This window comes from Xyrauchen texanus, chromosome 48, assembly GCF_025860055.1.
Source record: "Xyrauchen texanus isolate HMW12.3.18 chromosome 48, RBS_HiC_50CHRs, whole genome shotgun sequence".
NCBI lineage: Eukaryota > Metazoa > Chordata > Actinopteri > Cypriniformes > Catostomidae > Xyrauchen > Xyrauchen texanus.
This window is the reverse complement of record NC_068323.1, coordinates 8,191,314-8,214,102: the sequence shown is the minus strand read 5'-3', so window position 1 is coordinate 8,214,102 and position 22,789 is coordinate 8,191,314. Positions and strand designations below refer to the sequence as shown.

The following is a 22,789-nucleotide window of genomic DNA, read 5'->3' as shown; positions in this document are numbered from 1 at the left end:
ACCATTAAAATAGCAGGTAAGGTCAAGTAAGTAATTGCAGCAATGTAGACCTAAATCATTTACATTTTACATTTATGCATTTGGCAGATGCTTTTATCCAAAGTGACTTACAGAGCCCTTATTACAGGGACAATCCCCCCAGAACAACCTGGAGTTAAGTGCCTTGCTCAAGGACACAATGGTGGTGGCTGTGTGGTTCGAACCAGTGACCTTCTGATTAACAGTTATGTGCTTTAGACCTACTACACCACCACCGCCATTTCATAATGTCTCACTGATTACGTTGAGTGTTGCAACCCCACCAAGACCTCAGTAATGCACACCACCATTTTTTAAACATATTTTAATTCACAACTTGGTAACAGAAACTAAAGATACAACACTGACATTTACAGCTTTTGAGTGTTACAGATTCAACTGCATGAAAAGAACCAATTTGATTAACAAGAAAATAAGTCTTATTTCACGTGTGGTAGATGATTTATAACAGGACCCATGTTGGTTGGCATTAACTCGCAACTGAAAGGATTTCTAACATAAATAGTTTTAAATGTTTGCTTTGTTGCACTGATAAACTGCTGCATTGCCATTAACTGCTCTTCTTTGGGGGGGGGGGGGGGTTATTTAGATCTTCTTAAGCATCTCATGTGCCTGCATGTGCCGTAGAATTTCTGCTTTAAGCACATTAATTATACATTTCCCTTAACAAATGAAACCTGGTAAAGCAGAAATTTGACATTAATGAAATACCTTGACCAAGCATTAATGGACGATCTGACTTGTTCCAATATGACACTGTCTGGATAATTTTTCTTTTCTTTATAGAACTTGCCTTTATTTCTGCTGAAACCTAGTGCTGGATCATTTGGGACTTTCTGGTTTGTCTAGTCATATTGTGGGTCAATTTAACATTTTCAGCATGCTTACAAAGCGAATTTTTTTCAAAGATGGCCATAAACCATTAAACATAGATATGGACCAACAACTCCTGGATGCTTGGAATGAACAATATAAATAATTAACTGTAGGATTTACAACAAACATTTTCCCAATAAAGTGTTTGAGGTACTTTCAACTAAACGGACTAGCTGTCCACTGCTTAACAGGATGCAGAAAACTCTTAAGCATTTGTTTTTTTTTTGCAACTCTTTGTGGTCATGGTACCAACAAAACAATTAAAAAACTAATTACCAGGGTTGGCACATTTGAAGAAAAATACAAGGATTTATAAAGAATGAGTGTAGAAAGAAACAAGTACATCAGGAAGGAAAGAGAACAAAGACTTTTTTCTTTTTCACACTTCTTAAAGAATAAGGCCATTTATTTTGCCCTGATATTAAATTAATATGAAAAACGTGCCCCCAATTTGAACATGTTAGAATCTAAACAAAAACATAATATGCAGTCTATGCCGGCAGACTACCATATTACAAAACGGATGTCAAAAATCTGGATGATACGGTGATAGACATCAACAGGAACCAAGAACATAGAAAAAGACCAACTACAACAACCCACATTTGGGTGTCATTGTCTTTTAAGCAGTAGCATGTAATAAATCACTCTATAAAGTCAGTCTGTTCCCATAGTCCAGTTAGCTAGCAGTCCAAGACGATAAGGTTCCAACAAAAAGAGAACTCTGGGAACTGCATAGTCATAAATAAGGGTTTGTTCGTTAGTCCAATCCTTCAGAAGTTAGATAAAAATAGATACAATTTAAAACAAACGGTGGGTGTTGGGATGTGTTGGGGTAATAAAATACTGTGAGAACAGAAAAAACATCCCATCTTTGGATTCTGATGTCAGTACTACTTGACGACAATGCAAAATTTGGACACTGCAATGCTCCCATCCAGAGTTCAAACTACAGTCCATTTCCAAAATGCAACACTGCAAAACAAGAAAATTTAACAAAGGGGGAAACAGGGTCAGCAAGGGTCTATACAGAGTCAACAAGGGGATGGATCTGTATCACAGGCGACAAATTAACTTGCAAGATTTTCTGTGCCTTCCTTCTCACTTCCTCGTCTGTGACTGAATCATCTACTTTTATAACCTTCCACTCGAGACCATTTCCATTCAATCTAGAGACATCTTGACCATTGGTGAGTGTTGAATGGGTCCACTCGAAGCTTTGGAAATGGAGCCTCCTCACTGACCCATTGTCTAGACCCCTTGTCATTGCATCAGGTTTACCTATGGTTTCGATCTTTTTATAAATTCTACCATCTTTAAGACTGTACCCATTTTGACAGACAACTGGGGCTGAGTCACCAATGAGGGCATTGTCTACTTTGAATGGACAAGACAAAACACGTTTGTTGTCCAAGGCAACAACGTTTGATATCGGACTGCCATTTTCCGTGATGGAGTATGGAATACCAGAGAGGTCTGGTGGTCGCCTCAAAGCAGTACTGGGTGTGCTTCGGGAATCTCCTCCAAAGTGAATTTGCAGCCTTGCAGTGTGGCCCCCGGTCAATCCCTTTATATTTGTCAGCTTCAGGCACTGCTGCTCTTGAACAGAACGTTTATGAACAATTGATGAAGACTGCTTAAGAGTGTCCACCGAGAGGTTAGTAAGCAGGATCTTGGGTTGGTTTTGGAGAATATTCTTGGCCGCTCTACTGAGGACGGAGTAATTTACGTCCCTGACCTTGGTTAACCCTTTTCGTCCTCGCTTCTTGCAAGGTTTCTGAACTCTAGGAACCTTGCTACCCATCTTGGATGCTAGGGGCTGTGTAGTGCAAGACGTATATCCATACACATCTTTGCTCCTCAATATCACAGGCTTGGCTCCCTCTTTCTTTAGCTCTTGAAGAAAGGACACCATTTGTCTCTCAGTGTCTGACAAATCCTTTGACATAGGGTTAAAGACTCTCAGGGCTTCATCAAGGGCAGCTTGACCCGCTGGAGCAAATCTGGCCCAGGAGTGAACTACCCTTAACATGCCCAGATCTTCACAATTCATGGTGCACCTTCAAAGCTCGTATGCATAGGGACTTCAGGTGTCTGTGAATATGAAAAGGATGTTAGGGTGGTGATTCATAAATGCACACAATAATTCATGTATAATAAAAGGGTTGGGTAAATATAATGATTTCCCAATGCATCACAATCTTTATTTCAATGATCTCGATATTGATTCTTAATCCTAAGATCCATTAGAGTAAAGCACATGCAAATGCAATCAAATTTTGAACACCATATAAATACTGGGCCGCTGAAGCAGCTGTCCCACGCATGATTCGCTTCAAATGCATTTGCATGGTGCAATTGAAGCCTACTATTCACGTGAGTGAGGGATAGTGCTGAGCTGATTACTTAATATTGTGGCAGCTTCCCTTGATGATCTTAAGTCTTACCTTGATATTGTGGCACAGAGTTCAAAGACCCATTTGAACTCTGAAAATTATTTGTTTAAAGCACTAATGGAACTTTTCCACTGCACGTTATGGTTCGACATGACTCGACTCACTTTACTTTTCTGAGATTGCTTTTCCACTGCTGTTTAATGCTGCCTCAACGTTGGTGGGATTATAGGCTGATCATCATATTTTGCCACTTCTACTACAGTGACATAATTTTAAACACTGACAAAGGAATAACATGGCCACTAGCTGTTAGCTACTAGCTCATTGTGCTGCATAAAGCCATTGCATGGTGATTTTACACAGGTGTAACAGTTAAATTGGCCTGGCCTGGTTGTTTTTGAAGCAAGCCTTCCAGTTGCTGGTCAACTAAATAAATTGAAGCTTTCATGCAGAGTATAGTTATCCTACCATCCTCCATATTGGACACCAGGGCACTCTCCCTCCTATTGCTCGCCAGTCTCGATAGCGTCCATTTGGTCGAACAACTTCCACATTTCCTTGATGGTTCTGTAGACAATTACGTTTCTTTTTTTACTTTTCCCTACACTGTTGGTAGGTCCGGTGGTAGTCGTGCCTCAGCTGTGTGGCCAACAGCTGAGACACTTCCTGAAAGACTTTTTCATTCGTTGCAAACGAGAGGAATGTCTGCATCTCGTTTATTGACCACGGTGTGGTTTTGCGCACAGCCATTTCTATTTTCAATTTGAAAGTCGCGTGGACAAATTATACTGCTATCGCTGTAGCTAACTTTAAAACTAGAGGGTCCTGTGTCGCAAATCCAGTGAAGCTGGTAGTGACGATTCTCTGTAACCAATCAGTGATCTGCAAGGTTTTGACGTTTATTATCGGCTCGGCTCGCTTGGAACCTAAAAGTGGTACTAAAAAAAAAGTACCAGGCACCAGGTACTATCCACAGTGGAAAAGCCCCAAAAAGCAAGCAGAGTTGAGTTGTACTGTGCAGTGGAAAAGCCCCATAAGAAGGTAAACCTCTCAAACAGCTGGACAGCCCTGACTATTCAGCACTGACAAGGAAATTTCTCAAAACTCTGCATGCACCAAAATGAAGGTTTTTCAAACTACAAATCACTTAGCTTTGTCTGCCTTCAGATATTCCTAAAGAGTACTTGGCCAAAATCTTTAGGAATTAAAAAACACAATAGCCTAACTGGTATGGAATGGGAAGAAACATTTTCACTAGCACAGTCCCAACTCTGTAATAAATATAAGAATATACACAGATCAACCCCACAACATTAAAACCACCTGCCTAATATTGTGTAGGTCCCCCTTGTGCTACCAAAACAGCGCCAACCCGCATCTCAGAATAGCTTTTTGAGATGCTATTCTTCTCACCACAATTGTTCAGAGCAGTTATCCGAGTTAACGTAGACTTTGTCAGTTCGAACCAGTCTGACCATTCTCTATTGACCCCTCTCTTCGACAAGGCATTTCCATATGCAATACTGCCCTTCATTGGATGTTTTTTGTTTTGTTATGATGGTGCCATAAACAAGTGAAACATATCATAAATTTTTTGGCTTTTCAGCGTGAACAGAGAGTGAAACAGGAGCCGTCAAACGAGAATAGAAAAAAGTATTTTAACATTGACAAAATGGCTCACATCATGTTTAAGTTCAACATGTCTGCTTGATTGCTATGACACGGACTCTGAAATCAGGATTAAAATGGAATGACTGGGCAAGTGAGTAATTGTGAGTCGCCACAGCATTTTAGGTACAGCGTCATAAGAACAGTTCATAATCATATCCCACATAATCAAGCTCAAGTTGAAATGCTACTGGAACCGTTCAGGCCGATAGATTGTGTTGGAGGCAAGATAGATCTTGAAGCAAACTTAATTGAACTCAAGCCTTGAACTGTAAAATAAACATTGACAGATGGTTGCGTCGTAGTATAATAATCCTCAAGAGTTTGATGGTTCTTCTTAATTTATTTGACAAAGGAATGCTAAAATGGAAGAGACAATGTTACTGACGCCCTAGATTTAATATATGATAGCACAGCCTTTTGGACAATGTAACTAAAAGGAAAGTTAAGTAATTCCCAATGACATCCCTCTACTGGTGTTTTGGCCCACTCTTCTTTTGCATACAACTCCAATTCACTTATATTTGAAGGGTGCTTTCTTCCAACTCTTTGGGACAGAGCAAAATACATTTAATAACCTGTAAGAAATGACAAGAGTCTGTCCTAGAATGTGAATTCTCCTAGATCTAATCTAATCAGTACAACGGCATCACCCAAATGGCTTAATTATCATAGAGACAAAGAAAGATTTAAGCCACTAGGGTGATCAAAGCCTACAAACCCCAAACAGCTGACAGTCATCAGTTACAGAATTGGACTTCATAGACAACTATCACAGACAAATTGTGACAAACTTAGTTAGCACTACAACGCAAACATGAATTTATTTGCATTTAATTACATACACAGTAGAGGGACAAAAGAAGACACACACGTGCAAGAGGTATTCACACAAAAATGCATTCTCGGCATGAACAAGACTGGAAAACAATGCATTCTTGTGGACCTATTCAGTGACGTCATTTTGCCAAGTAGCATATATAGGCTACCTAGATTAACACACCTATTAACCAATCAGATTTTAGAGTTGGGTTTAAGGTAATTGTTAGATTTAGGACAGGGGTTGGGGCTTTTACACAATTCTTATAAACCTATCATTTCTTTACATTTTAGGGATAGGTTAGGGTCAGGGGTAGTGAGAGGGTTAGGACTATTAGGGGTTAGGAATGTTGTTCAAGAATCCACAAAAGATGTGGAGCCAGGAAGTGCCTTAATTGGCAAAATCACAGTCACAGGACCAGCTTGCTTTTTGTTTTGTGTGAACAGACCCAGATTTTTGTACCTTTCTGTTTGGTTCTTGGTGTAAATAAGCCTTAAGACTTGGTACAATGAACTTGTTCCTGGAGACACTTAGATCATGGGTGATCATGAAGGCGCAGTTAACATACAACTTACTATAAAGATAGTTAAAATAGAACAAATGGTTGCACTTTATTTTACAGTATGTGTACTTGCAGTACAGGTGAAACTCGAAAAATTAGAATATCGTGCAAAAGTTCATTAATTTCAGTTAGTCAACTTAGAAGGTGAAACTAATATATTATATAGACTCATTACAAGCAAAGTAAGATATTTCAAGCCTTTATTTGATACAATTTTGATGATTATGGCTTACAGCTTATGAAAACCCCAAATTCAGAATCTCAGAAAATTAGAATATTACATGAAATCAATAAAAAAAAAAGGATTTTAAATACAGAAATGTCGGCCCTCTGAAAAGTATAATCATGCATATGTACTCAGCACTTGGTTTGGGCCCCTTTTGCATTAATTAGTGCCTCAATGCGGCGTGGCATGGATGCTATCAGCCTGTGGCACTGCTGAGGTGTTATGGAAGACCAAGATGCTTCAATAGCGGCCTTCAGCTCTTCTGCATTGTTTGGTCTCGTGTCTCTCATCTTTCTCTTGGCAATGCCCCATAGATTCTCTATGGGGTTCAGGTCAAGCGAGTTTGCTGGCCAATCAAGCACAGTAATACCATGGTCATTGAACCAGGTTTTGGTACTTTTGGCAGTGTGGGCAGGTGCCAAGTCCTGCTGGAAAATGAAGTCAGCATCTCCATAAAGCTTGTCTGCTGAAGGAAGCATGAAGTGCTCTAAAATGTCCCGGTAGACGGCTGCGTTGACTCTGGACTTAATAAAGCACAGTGGACCAACACCAGCCGATGACATGGCTCCCCAAACCAACACAGACTGTGGAAACTTCACACTGGACTTCAAGCATCTTGGATTGTGTGCCTCTCCATTCTTCCTCCAGACTCTGGGACCTTGGTTTCCAAATGAGATGCAAAATTTGCTCTCATCAGAAAAGAGGACTTTGGACCACTGAGCAACAGGCCAGTTCTTTTTTTCTTTAGCCCAGGTAAGACGTTTGACATTTGAAGCCCATGTCCAGGACCCGTCTGTGTGTGGTGGCTCTTGATGCAGTAACTCCAGCCTCAGTCCACTCCTTGTGAAGCTCCCCACACATTTGAATGGCCTTTTCCTGACAATCCTCTCCAGGCTACGGTCATCCCTGCTGCTTGTGCACCTTTTTCTTCCACACTTTTCCCTTCCACTTAACTTTCTATTAATGTGCTTTGATACAGCACTTTGAGAACATCCAACGTCTTTTGCAATTACCTTTTGAGGCTTTCCCTCCTTGTGGAGGGTGTCAATGATGGTTTTCTGCACAACTGTCAGGTCAGCAGTCTTCCCCATGATTGTGAATTCAACTGAACCAGACTGAGAGACCATTTAAAGGCTCAGGAACCCTTTGCAGGTGTTTTGGATTAATTAGCTGATTAGAGTGTGACACTTTGAGCCTACAATACTGAACCTTTTCACAATATTCTAATGTTCTGAGATTCTGAATTTGGGGTTTTCATAAGCTGTAAGCCATAATCATAAAAATTATATCAAATAAAGGCTTGAAATATCTTACTTTGCTTGTAATGAGTCTATATAATATATTAGTTTCACCTTTTAAGTTGAATTACTGAAATTAATGAACTTTTGCGCGATATTCTAATTTTTCGAGTTTCACCTGTATACTTCAGTATACAGTGCATCCGGAAAGTATTCACAGCGCTTCACTTTTTCCACATTTTGTTATGTTACAGCATTATTCCAAAATTGATTAAATTCATTATTTTCCTCAAAATTCTACAAACAATACCCCATAATGACAATGTGAGAGAAGTTTGTTTGAAATCTTTGCAAATGTATAAAAAAAAAAAAAAAAAAGAAAATTAAAAAAAAGAAAATCGCATGTACATATATATTCACAGCCTTTGCCATGACACTCAAAATTGAGCTCAGGAGCACTGACCATCCTTGAGATGTTTCTAAAACTTGATTGGAGTCCACCTGTGGTAAATTCAGTTGATTGGACATGATTTGGAAAGGCACACACCTGTCTATATAAGGTCCCACAGTTAACAGTGCATGTCAGAGCACAAACCAAGCCATGAAGTCCAAGGAATTGTCTGTAGACCTCCGAGACAGGATTGAATTGAGGCACAGATCTGGGGAAGGGTACAGAAATATTTCTGCAGCATCGAAGGTCCCAATGAGCACAGTGGCCTCCATCATCTGTAAATGGAAGAAGTTTGGAACCACCAGGACTCTTCCTAGAGCTGGCCGCCCAGCCCAACTGAGCGATCGGGGGAGAAGGGCCTTAGTCAGGGAGGTGAACAAGAACCTGATGGTCACTCTGACAGAGCTCCAGAGTTTCTCTGTGGAGAGAGGAGAACCTTCCAGAAGAAAAAACATCTCTGCTGCACTCCACCAATCAGGCCTGTATGGTAGAGTGGCCAGACGGAAGCCACTCCTCAGTAAAAGGCACATGACAGCCCACCTGGTGTTTGCCAAAAGGCACCTGAAGGACTCTCAGACCATGAGAAACAAAATTCTCTGGTCTGATGAAACAAATATTGAACTCTTTGGCCTGAATGGTAAGCGTCATGTCTGGAGGAAATCAGGCTCCGCTCATCACCTGGCCAATACCATCCCTACAGTGAAACGTGGTGGAGGCAGCTTGGATGTTTTTCCATCGGCAGGAACTGGGAGACTAGTCGGAATCGAGGGAAAGATGAATGCAGCAATGTACAGAGACATCCTTGATGAAAACCTGCTCCAGAGCGCTTTGGACCTCAGATTGGGGTGAAGGTTCATCTTCCAACAGGACAACGACACTAAGCACACAGCCAAGATAAGACAGGAGTGGCTACGGGACAACTCTGGGAATGTCCTTGAGTGGCCCAGCCAGAGCCCAGACTTCAACCCGATTGAACATCTCTGGAGAGATCTGAAAATGGCTGTGCACCGACGCTCCCCATCCAACCTGATGGAGCTGGAGAGGTCCTGCAAAGAAAAATGGGAGAAACTACCCAAAAATAGGTAATAGCATCATACACAGAAAGACTTGAGGCTGTAATTGGTTCCAAATGTGCTTCAACAAAGTATTGAGCAAAGACTGTGAATACTTATGTACATGTGATTTTTTGTGAAAAAAATGAATTTAATCCATTTTGGAATAAGGCTGTAACATAACAAAATGTGGAAAAAGTTGTGAATACATTCCAGATGCACTGTACTCTACAGTGTACTTACCCAAGAAAGTACTGAGTAATATTAAGTAACTACATGTACTTAATATGGGTTAAGGTAAGGGTTGGGGTTAGGATTAGTACCTAGTAATTGCTGTAGTTGTTGTAATTATATAGTATGTAAATGTAGAAAAGTCCTGTAAAATAAAGTGCTACCAACTAAATTTGAAGTGCAGAAGAGTCAGATCCCTTTGACTGCATTAAGTTCACTCAGATGTTAAAGATGGAAGACCAGACAGAAACTAATTTGCCATACCTATCCAAAACAGTTTAAAACCCTTGTTTTAGCACAATGAGTCCGGGACATATCAGAATGCATTAAACGCTAGGGTATACTTAGTATTTCCACGCTCCATTCTGTCTCAAACACAGTTGAGCTATCAGCCTTTTAATGTACTGTATATTATTTTGAATGCAAACACATACACAATTGTTCGACACATGCGCATTACGACTGCTTTGTGATACTCTTTAGTAAAGTTAATGGCAGGTGCATGCACCGATGACGTGCTTCAGAGAGGACTGTCCACATGTAGAGAAAAATAAATAATCGGCCACATCGCCAGCCCGCTGTGCAGATGGCGAAATTTGAGTCACGCGAGACAGACCAGAACCAGGACCTTAAGAAGGCATTTACACTTTGTGCATTTTTACTGATCTAATTGCTATCCATTTGAATAAGCACATTACATTTATGAAAGGCCACATTAAATATGACTCCGCCAAATGGATATAAATCCTATTGTAAATTCCGGCACTATCCGCAAATAAAACGGTTCACTTCCATGATAATGCTAATGCTGGGAAGCAAATTTAACAGATGTGATTTATTACTTGATTTCACTTTGCTCAGTGCATGCTGTGTATTTTCCCCTTCAGGGTTTATCACGGGTAAAATATGTCCATGTGTGACAGCTGCACTTATTGTCTGTGTTTAGTAGGGCTGGGCAATAAAACGATATTGATAACTTAATACATTTTCAATATTTAGCTCTAGGTTCTTATTATTTTCTTGGGCGATTTCGGTTTCCGATTTTTTGCAAGTGTGACCTGCCGATACAGATTATACCGAAGAACTATTAGAACTATTATTGACCACATATACAAACAAAATTTACCTTTCTTCAATGCTAAATTTTATTTTCATAATAAAATAAATTATTAAACATTACAATTTATCTTCTCTCACTTAAACAACTCAAAATAAAGTGCTCTGTGACTGGAAAGAGGTAGAAATAACAATTAACTGCAAATGAGTTGCTTTATATAACAGATGTCATTTTCAACTATTTTTATAAATGGACCTTTTTCTCTTTATTACTCGTCTAACAAAACAATTCCAAAGATCTGAAAAACTGAAGTGTCCAATACACTCAACTTACGTTAGATGTCCAAATATCAGTTGTAAAGCTGAGCACTGCTTCGGGAACGGCTTGCATATCTGTCAACACTCCCGTTTTTCCCGGGAGTCTCCTGTTTTGTTATTTCTCCCCAAAAAAAATCCCATAATTTGTATGGCCCAAACCACGTTATATGAATAATCACATCAATATATTATTCCAAGGTGGTCCAGTTGCCAGATCTTGAATGAAACGCATCCTACTCACACAATCGACACATTACAAATCATTTATGACCACAACCTGGCAAACAAAACCCATTTGCGCTGTTGATATCCGCGCAGGCAGTAGACGCGGGATGTTAAATCAAGCATCACTGGTAGATGAGAGGAGAAAAAAAATAAATATACATGTAAATTTAACAACAACTGGATGGAAGAATTGAATTTCATATCCCGAAGCCATATCGACAATGCCCACGCCTTTTGCAATGTGTGTCGCACTGATTTTAATATCGGACACGGTGGGAAAAATTACGTTAAATCACAACGGCACAATTTGTATGTATTTAGCCTGCCTCTGCCATCAAGAACCCCCCTTCCCCTCTCCAGGATTTGTGTACCCAAATGTTGACAGATAACAGGCTGCGTGTGTGACATGACACGAGATTAAACATCTCGGGCAACACGACGTCGGAAAATAACCACCTACTCTGTATCGAGGAAATGTATCAGATTTCTGATCCCTCTGTCCTCAACTATGGAGAACAGCTGGTCATCCAGGGCCATGAATTCCACCATTTTCCTCGTAATTGCTTTGGTCTTTTCGCTGCTCATTCCAAGGAATGATAGGAGAGGCTGCTGACTTGTGACTGGCTCTGAGCTCTGGCTAGCTTTAGCCGCTTTCACGTTTTAGCTTCTTTTTTAAAATGGGCATTTTCAGCTGGGTGATGGTGTTTTAAATGTCTAATTAGGTTTGTTGATCGGAAAGTTATTGTGGTGGTACCCCCGCGGTTTACTTTATTACACATTTCGAACTTTACGTATTATTCACTCACAGAGTCAAGATCTTCCACGGCAATGACATGTTTACATGCGGCTGTGACGTTATTGCCTGCCGGCTTGGAATCGGTAAGATGTGAGGCTGACCGGCCGGTTACCGGTCTGGGCATGCGGAAAATCGGTTAATTCCGGTCCCTGGCCGGTCGATCGGTGCATCTCTAGTTCTTATATTTATGTTCTACATCTAGGCGATCAGATTACGTATGTGTTGCTAAAAACACAAGCAGTTCGGCAAAGTTATACACACAACAATCTAACTGAATCGCAGTCATGAAATCAGCCTGTTAGGAAGTATTAGCTAGCGGCTACCTTGACCTGCGATCATGGCAATGGGCAATAAGGCTAAGTAGCCGCTAGCTAGCCATTCGGCCAATATGACATTGTTGTGTACTAAACAAGACCGATAACGCAATATACAGCTATTGACTGAACTCAACAGAAACTGACACCAACACTATTGTTGTAAATTGAATTATACCATTTAGTCAAAGATTTTCTAATGACTCATAGCGCTGTCACATGCAAGAAAGTGTTTCTTCTTGTGATGTTTATTGGCAGTTGACAATCCAGCTTATGGTGCAGTACCGCCACCTAGTGTTGTCTAAAGTACCGACTTCGGTACCAAGTCGGTACTGAAATGTAAAAAATGTGACGCTTTGAGCGCTGTTGAGCGGAATCGTAAACAACTCTGATTGGCCATTGTGTTCACGCGCTCATCGGATATGTCTGTGATTGGCTACAATGATCAGCGTTTCAATGACACTCTTCACCGAGCACTTGCACAGATACACACGGGAGCATTTGAAAAGCAGGACCAGTCCGCTGAAAGACGGCTGCTTGTGCATTCAAGTTTTTAAAAAAACTCTCAAACGCTCCCGTGCGTTCATCATTGTAGCCAATCACAGACATGCCCGATCACAGACATTCTTCAGTCAATTCTGAAGAAAAATGCTTATTTCAGTGATTTACAAAACCTGGATATAAGGGTACTTAAAGCAACATTAATTTACTAGAGGTTCTGACAAAATATTCTGTCTATCTATGCAAAAATGCAAAAGTTGTAAATCAAATTTATATGTTTTAAAGGTCCTATGTCCACAAGGGGGTGCAACAAATACATTAAGAACCAAACAGCACCTTGACCTTGACCTAAATTCTGTTAAGAAATGCTGCATAATACATAAAACACATCAACCCGTTTCTCACATGCCATGTAAAAAGCTTCATTAAATATTCTTAAATATTTGACTTTTTACTGTGTGATTATTAGATCTACATTAATACTGATTTGATGCAGTAAGAATGCCAAAAACAGACATCATGCAGCTTCTATACATTTAGAAGAAATTGTCCCAGCCGCTTATACATTAACGACGGTGTTCGCTTTAATATCTCATCAAGACAGCGCAGATTTAATCCCGTCTGTTTACACTGGTAATTCATTAACAGCTGTGTTTACATTAATATCACCCAAAGAGGGGTATTTTGATTAAAAACAGCACACAGTCTCGTACAGGAGTGCTGCATTCATCACAAGACACAAGGGCAGACACACGCATGCGAGCGTTTAAACACAGCCGGCTGTAATCAAACAGTGCACGGGTAGCAAATGTATTCACATCTTGGTAATGCCAGTATTTTTGTAGCATCGGTGGCTATTAATTGAACTGAACAGAGATTGTCACACTCCTAGCCAATCGTGGCTGCACCCTGCAGTTTGTAAAGCACTGTGCTGGACAAATGTGTTTTAGTTTATTTAGCGTCTCATGCTCCGTTTTGTAGATGCCGTATAAATGGTCTGCACTTATATAGCACCTATTTTAACCTTAGAGGTTACCAAAGCGCTTTACACTGTGTCCCATTCACACACACACTCATAAACCTCATACATGCAAGGTGCTAACCTGCCATTGGGAGGAACTTGGGGTTCAGTGTCTTGACACTTCGGCATGTGGAGTCATGTGGGCCGGGAATCGAACCACCAACCCTGCGATTAGCAGCCAAGAGGTGACCAAGTGAAAATACCCCAAGTCTACATACCCCAATAAACTACTTGAAACAAACTGATAATGGTTGGAATGTCACACCTACAGATCCTTATTACTGAAATCTCACACTCTTCTGTCTGAGGTTTGTCACACTCAGTGATTAAAGGCAAAATAACATTCGCCTCTAAAGGTGAAGACGGCATGGCTGAATGTGAAGCAAGTGCAAAAAAATCTTCTCAAATGACTTCTAAACTAGTCATCGTCAGATTTGTTTTTATTAAATGCCAGTAACAGTTGGTTTTCGAACTATCGTTTATCTGCGAAAAATAAGTCCCATTGAAATGAGGGCTTTATTTAACTGAATGCATGAAATTGAAGACATTACGACAGAAAAATATTACAACTGTACAAAAGAGTAACATTCATAGTAGCAATAATACAATACAAGCCATGAGTCAAACAAGTGGATAAACAGGCATGAGTCTTGTCAATAAGCTTTGTCAACAAGTCTATACTGGCTGAAACAAAATAGGCTCACACAGGGGTAGACTGGGAAGAGAAATCAGCCCGGGATTTTACATAGAAACTGGCCCAGAATTTGTCATTCTCCTTTTCAGCATATCGCTGCCCCCTTCGACATATCGCGGCGCTCATTTCAGCTTGTCACGGCCCATTCCGTGGCCGGCCCGGTTCTCCCAATGGTCAGTCCAACCCTGATCGGCCCCCAAAGTGCATTGGCACTGGAAATGCCAGATTTGGGCTCACATAACAGATGTGCATATTTTGCGATAGTTATTACATCAACATTTGAAAGAACATCCATATATTTGCGCTTTTAAATTTTGTGACATTTTTGAATGGATTGCTTGTTTAATTTTTTTCTGGTTATAGCTGGGATGCTTGCTACGACTGCTATAGAGACAGAGCGTATTTAGGCCACGCCCACACTGGGGGGGCCGACAATCCAACCGTCTCCATTGACTTTGCATTGCGAGAGGCTGCCTCCTTGTCATTTATGACTTATAACAAAAAACAAAACAATGTCTAAAAGCTGCTGTGTGACAAGGTGTACAGCAAACAAGCTAAAAAAAAAAAAAAACAGAAATACATTTTTATAAGCTGTCGACCCCAAAAAACGGTTTGTTTCAGGACATAAAAGTGGATCAAATGCAATGCAAAGTCAATGGAGACGGTTGGATTGTTCCTCCCGGTGGGCGTGGTCTTCAGATTATGACATGTTGCGCTCTGCTCTATGAGATACTGGACTATTTCCCTTCAGGAGTTTAGACCCATAAAGATGTCTTTATAGCCTTTCAGACTCGAGTTATATATACGCAAGTATCTCCTGACCTCTTCACACATGCACTCTTGACATGCACATCCATTGTTGTTGTTTCCACCTTTGTCTCCTGTTGTTTAGCAGCGATAATATCTTCCAGCATTTCATGAAAGCAATGGCTCAACTGAGTGTTTCCACCTAGTGGACCCACTAATTAGTACAAATAATTATAGGCAAATGTGCATCCTACATGTTCAGAGTATGCGCAGTTAGTAAAATTTGTTTGCACAAGGCCTGGGAATAAAAATCAATCATGTTAAAAATCGCAATTCTTGAGCCAAACAAAAAAAAAATTTGTTTTATGGATTTTCTCACCTTTTCTTCCCAATCTGGCATGCCCAATTCCCAATGCGCTCCAAGTCCTCATGGTGGCATAGTGACTTGCCTCAATCCAGGTGGTGGAGGAAGAATCTCAGTTGCCTCCGCGCATCTAATCACATGGTTTGTTGAGCGTGTTACCACGGAGACGTAGCGAGTGTGAAGGCTCACGCTATCTCCGTGGCATCCACGCACAACTCACCATGCGCCCCACCGAGAGCAAGAACCACATTATAGCGACCACAAGGAGGTTAAGCCAAAGGCTCGAAAACCCATCAACAATGAAAATGACATTGCTATGAAAATGACCTCCCGCTCAACAACAATGGCACTTTGGCACCCACACGCACAGCGAAACCGCGCCTTGCAGAACACGTGCAATTGGAGAGTTCTCACTTTTTTTCTCACCGTCACTCATCTAGGAGCAGTGTGTAAAAATAGTGTTGTCTACGAGAACGCTGCTCAGACTATCTCAGGATGCATATGCAAATAATATGCACTGACATTGGGACTACAGGTGATGGGTGTCATATTTCAGTACAGTCCCAGAAATGGTTTTGAACAAGTTTACCATTTAGCCCCCATTTGTATGTTGCAAAATGATCATTAGGTTAATAGTAATAGCCTATTGTAATATGTTATACTTTATATTCTGAAATAACCAAATTAGTTTGATAAGTTGAAATTACATTGTATATATATGTACACTCACCTAAAGGATTATTAGGAACACCTGTTCAATTTCTCATTAATGCAATTATCTAATCAACCAATCACATGGCAGTTGCTTCAATGCATTTAGGGGTGTGGTCCTGGTCAAGACAATCTCCTGAACTCCAAACTGAATGTCAGAATGGGAAAGAAAGGTGATTTAAGCAATTTTGAGCGTGGCATGGTTGTTGGTGCCAGACGGGCGGTCCGAGTATTTCACAATCTGCTCAGTTACTGGGATTTTCACGCACAACCATTTCTAGGGTTTACAAAGAATGGTGTGAAAAGGAAAAACATCCAGTATGCGGCAGTCCTGTGGGCTTAAAACGCCTTGTTGATGCTAGAGGTCAGAGGAGAATGGGCCGACTGATTCAAGCTGATAGAAGAGCAACTTTGCCTGAAATAACCACTCGTTACAACCGAGGTATGCAGCAAAGCATTTGTGAAGCCACAACATGCACAACCTTGAGGCGGATGGGCTACAACAGCAGAAGACCCCACCGGGTACCACTCATCTCCACTACAAATAGGAAAAAGAGGCTACAATTCGCAAGAGCTCACCAAAATTGGACAGTTGAAGACTGGAAAAATGTTGCCTGGTCTGATGAGTCTCGATTTCTGTTGAGACATTCATACATGCAATGTATGAATGTACATAGTCAGAATTTGGCGTAAACAGAATGAGAACATGGATCCATCATGCCTTGTTACCACTGTGCAGGCTGCTGGTGGTGGTGTAATGGTGTGGGGAATGTTTTTTTGGCACACTTTAGGCCCCTTAGTGCCAATTGGGCATCGTTAAAATGCCACGGCCTACCTGAGCATTGTTTCTGACCATGTCCATCCCTTTATGGCCACCATGTACCCATCCTCTGATGGCTACTTCCAGCAGGATAATGCACCATGTCACAAAGCTCGAATCATTTCAGATTGGTTTCTTGAACATGAAAATGAGTTCACTGTACTAAAATGGCCCCCACAGTCACCAGATCTCAAGCCAATAGAGCATCTTTGGGATGTGGTGGAATGGGAGCTTCGTGCCCTGGATGTGCATCCCACAAATCTCCATCAACTGCAAGATGCTATCCTATCAATATGGGCCAACATTTCTAAAGAATGCTTTCAGCACCTTGTTGAATCAATGCCACGTAGAATTAAGGCAGTTCTGAAGGCGAAAGGGGGTCAAACACAGCATTAGTATGGTGTTCCTAATAATCCTTTAGGTGAGTGTATATATATTTCTTTATATAAATGGACATAATGCAGCCTTATACATGGGGTCTTTGTACTAAATAGTCGCCTAGCTTAGACAAAGCACTGACTGGTCAATTGATAGCCTTAAATTGGTAGTTCTGCACATCCCTACCTTTAACCTGCCAATTATACATTACAAAGAGAAACATTTGTCATTTCAGACACAACTGTTCTTCAATAGACATTTCTTTCTGAGAAATGAGTCTTTATCTTTTTATTACGTTTTTATACCAAAACATTAAAACTGCAATACCTACAGAATCGCAATATCGTAAAACTGACTTATCAGCTAGGAAATATCATAGTAATATCAAATCGGGAGGTCTGTGGCAATTCCCAGCCCTAATTTGGCACGTGTTCAGTGCTCTAGCGCAAACTGCTGATTAAATTTGTATCACACGTCCTGTACGTAGATGCTCAGCAGTACACTTTGGGATTAAGTTATCGTTATCTGCAAAATCCAATATCAGTCAACCTCGAAAAGAAACTCCCCACTAAAATGATTTTCTTGTGCATTGTAAATATTCCGTATAGCTATGCACAACATACTGCCAACACAGAGGTCACTTCCAACACTGAGAATTTGCATGCCTTCTGTGAAATTCCTGAATGCACTGATTCCCATTTATATGCATTTTGCCCGCAGAATTTTGCCATGCAAGGCTAAAAGTGACCAAGCCTTCAGAAGAGAAAGGGGTGTAAGATTAAACAGCTGCGGATATTTCTTTGTGTCATGGATTACAATGCCTTAGCCTATCAGCATGAAGCTTGTTGAAATAAGAACAGGAGTATCACGCAAACAAAACAATGGAAATATACAAAACAAGGGACCGTTCAGACAGAATATGTTTTTGGTGTTAAAAAAGCTACACAAAGCACAATGAACGGAATTGAGCACAGGTCTCTTGAGACACTGCATCACATCTTGCAGTTGTTTTCAGCATCTCACGCCATGAGCTGTGCATTTACAGTATATGACGTGTCAAGATAAAAAATGAGACACCTACATTTCATTTAGTATTGCTTAGTCCAGCTGTCTTTGAAGGCAAGAATGTGTCCTTTGTTTAGGCCAGATAATCATTCCCAAACAAAGCGTTGAGCACTGAACAGATGTCACCAGAAAGAGAAAGTCACCGTGTACAGCGTTAACACACAAATTGCTGTCCTAACCATCTAGGCCACTTGGTACAACCCAAAATGCCACTGTAACCAATAACAACATTTTATATTAACACATAGTTGTAATTCCCATCATGTGTACTGTCACAAGTTGCCAATACTAATGCATATCCCTAGTGTTTACATGCAGATTTTGAGATTTATAGTCCGTTCATGTCATGTCGGAACTACTGTAATTATAAAATACTTAAAAAAAAAAAAAAAGCATTAATGTCTTGTAGTAGTTACAAGTTGTGAACTAAGAATTCTTTGAATGCTCTTGCGAATTGACAAGTCATGACATCATGTAATGCAATGTAAACCAATATGGCAGTGGCCTCAACAGCTAAAGGGAGTGAGCAAATTTCTGTTTGACATGCTATTTTATTATGCCATTGTAACCAGGAGCGCGTTCTCTGTTCTTTAGACGTTTTGCAATAGAATATAGAGAATTAATTTACAAAGCCGTTCTGTCGTTATGAGTGTTGCCATAGAAACTAATAACTTTGGAGGTCCCAAGACATGAAATACTCACAGATGAACCTCAGAGTTGCCATCTCATCCAGTACCTTCCGACACGACGTAAATGCAAGATTAGATCTATAAAACAGATTTAGGGATTTCAATCTAACATTTAGAGCATTTGCTTTACATTCGTTGCTATAAAGTTTCCCTATCAGGTGTAGCAATGACATTCAGTTTTGTACAGCCCTACTCTGTCTGTCCATATTATAATTTTCCCACCCTCAGATTCACCCGATTTCAACTTCATAAGTTTAACTATTTTTTAACTTGACACAGCGTAAAAACACTGTGGTCATTGCATGAGAACCTGTAAAACAGTGACTAGGTTTACATGAAAATCAGTAAGCGACTTATTGCGACCAATCGCTGTTTAAGCACCGTAAACTTTACTCCCATTTACAAGCCGCTCTTTCAGCAAGCAGCTTTATCCACAGCAACACAATTTCCATGCGACGCCAGTGTAAGTAACAAACATTGCATTCAAAGAAAACTTCGCAATTTTATTCTCCATTGCTTCACTTTATTTCCAGATATTCTAGAGCTGATGCTGTGTTGGTTTCATTAACTTGCTATCGCAACCTGCAGCAGAATAGCACTTCAGTAGTGGGGTTTCCCTCTTACTTCACACTCTGGGATTCCCCCAATGTACGAGTGCATATACACGAACGTGAGGGACAGTCGATATTTCACATTGGTGTGTATTAAATGCGTATACATTTTATAAGCTTTTCCCACCGTACTCCCAGAAATGTTGAATTCTTTGCACCGTGTTGACTTATGGTTGGGTTCCATCCCATGACGTTTGTCATCCGGTCTGTTTACTTACATGCGCACTCCTTCAAAACCCGAAAGTGCCGTAAATCGGCAATCTTGTCTACCATTAAGGATGGGCATTTTGTCTACTCGAGACATGTATAGACATGAACAAATACAGTATGTACATATATGTCGTACGCCTTTGACTGCTGCATTGTGTCACATTGTTCCAACATCTATTCATTATCATAGGCTGTTATAATGTAATCTGTAACAATAAGTAAAAAAAAATATATATATAAATGCATAATATTTTGACATTATGTGATGACTCGCTGGTCAATTCAACGAAACAATGCATCTCTGTTCTTCCTTCAGGTTACCGTAATAAGCTTAGTAAACGCGCACCCCACTGTTTCTGAACCGTGTATATACAAACCGTGGTTTCCATGACGCCATAATCATCACGTTTTTAAAACGCAGTGTTAAGTTGAAAATAGTTTTGAAGACCCTGCGTTTTGTTTCTTTCACTGGTACTCCATCTAGATGTTTGAAAGAAAGATTTCGCCTTGTTGTGTGTGCACGCTTCTCTACAGTGTAGAGCGCGGTCTCTGCCCCGGAAAGAAAGTCGCGCTAAGTTGTGCTTTGCATACGTAAAGAACAAATCCTACCATTGCAGCATCGTTTATCAGTTTGGTTACTATGAGTCGTCTCTGATGACAATCAAGGTACTGCTGAAAATGACAATGTAATCAACTTTTAAAATAAAAAATAAGCCCGCTCTTTGATATCACTGAATTTCGTGTTCAGTGAAATGTCACGTCAAGCATTTTCGATCATCGTTTTCATGATCAATCATTGCTGTCAATCCCAAGTAATTGGGTACTCGAGTACTCATGCCCATCCCTAGTCTACATGACATTTCAGAACGCTGCTTTCTACAAAAACCCTGGAATAAACCACTTCTATTTTTGGGGGGTTTTCTCCCCTATTTGGAATGCCCAGTTCAAAATGCGCTCCAAGTCCTCTTGGTTGCGTAGTGACTCGCCTCAATCCGGGTGGCAGAGGACAAACCTCCGCGTCTGAGACCGTCAATCCGTGCATCTTATAACGTGGCTTGTTGAGCGCATTACCCCAGAGACAAAGTGCGTGTGGAGAATTCACACTATTCTCCTTGGCATCCATGTACAACACAACACGTGCCCCACCGAGAGCGAGACCATATTATCCATGTGACTCTACCCTCCCCAGCAACGGGGCCAATTTGGTTGCTTAGGAGATCTGGCTGGAGTAACTCAGCATGCCCTGGATTTGAACTCACGACTCTAGGGGTGTTAGTCAACGTCTTTACTCGCTAAGCTACCCAGACCCCCATAAACCACTTTTTTAAGTGCATGTAAACATGGTCAGTGAGACCAAGAGTAACAGCCAAAGACATTGATCTAGCGCATTTACATAGACCAACAAAGCTGTTTACATCCTTGGACACATTTTATTGCTTCCATGGCAACGCTAATAATGCAAAAATATACAGATTTTTTTTTGTTGACGACAGCAGACATTTAATCAGTACTTCATTAATTTATTAAAGGGCATATTAATAAATAAAATTAAAAAACGGTTTCGTAATCTAACTACCTTTAATTGTTACGCTCGCAGCCATTTTGTTTCTTTTTACATTAAATCACGAGGATCAAGTCAGAGCGTCCTTAAAATTCAGAGTTTCCAACGATTTCAACAAAGAAATGTCGTGAATGGTTTTTCCAAGTCGGAATCTCGTAATTGCAGCAATTTCGACATGACTTTTACGCAGTCAAAACATCGAATCCGTTCTTTTAAAACAAAACAAAAAATCGGATATTTCTACACAACGATTAGAAAGTAATTCTAATATGACTATTCGCAAATTAACTGCTATCATACTAGAATAATGTTAATTGTTATTTACATTTAGAAAAAAGTAGTTTACCTAAATCGCAGCACGTCTAACAAATTTTAACAATTTTCGCAATTATTATTTGAAAAACAAAATGATATTAAGTGTTAGGAGTTATCTTTCCTTATTTATTTGAAGGTAGATGTAAATTTACATTTACAACGCTTACTATTCATTTATAAACACGCACAATCTACATAGTAGCTAAATCGCGAGCGTGCGATACTTCACGAGGTTTGACGTAAGCAAGCACGTACAAAAATAACAGATCCGGTCTTCACTCGTTAAATTAATCTTCCTTAGTAACCAAAGCGGTTAAAAAGATCTTATGATACGTAACACATCAAGAGATACGTCGAAACGCGAGGTTTGTAGCAGCAAACGTCAATAATTTACAATTACGTTCAATAACATTTCAAATGGCGATGCAACACAATACAATAGAGGAACCTCCAGTTGGCGAAAGGAGGTTAAAAAAACGTCTAATACTTACCGAAATAATATTTCTGCTGAATACACATGCTTTAAGAACACCAGACATTTTTCAGCCCCACTTTGGGTGTCTACTTGGAAAAACTAATACGCAAAAGGCAGACTAAAAATGTAGTTGAACATATGCCAAACACGGTGTCTTTATGGCGAAGCTGTTTTAAGTAAACAACACGTAATGCTATGACACCGAGCTTCATCCGCCATAAACACATTTTTTTTGTTTTTATAATAACGTGTCTTACCTTTTACCGAGTCCTTTCTGAGAGCATTGAAACGAGACCCACCGAGCTCCCTCTACCATGAAACAAAAATGGCTCTCAGAGCTTCACAGGGCGAGAGTTTCG

At 40.3% G+C, this 22,789-nt stretch overlaps 1 protein-coding gene across 1 annotated transcript; it reads right to left on the bottom strand.

Moving 5' to 3' along the window:
* Positions 1-324: 324 nt before the first annotated feature.
* On the bottom strand, positions 325-22,789 carry LOC127639589 (coiled-coil domain-containing protein 71-like). Its single transcript, XM_052121689.1, has 2 exons — positions 22,688-22,789; positions 325-3,009 (listed from the first exon to the last, which is right to left on the bottom strand). The coding sequence occupies exon 2, from the start codon at positions 2,966-2,968 to the stop codon at positions 1,940-1,942; it is 1,029 nt and encodes a 342-aa protein (XP_051977649.1). The 5' UTR covers positions 2,969-3,009; positions 22,688-22,789; the 3' UTR covers positions 325-1,939.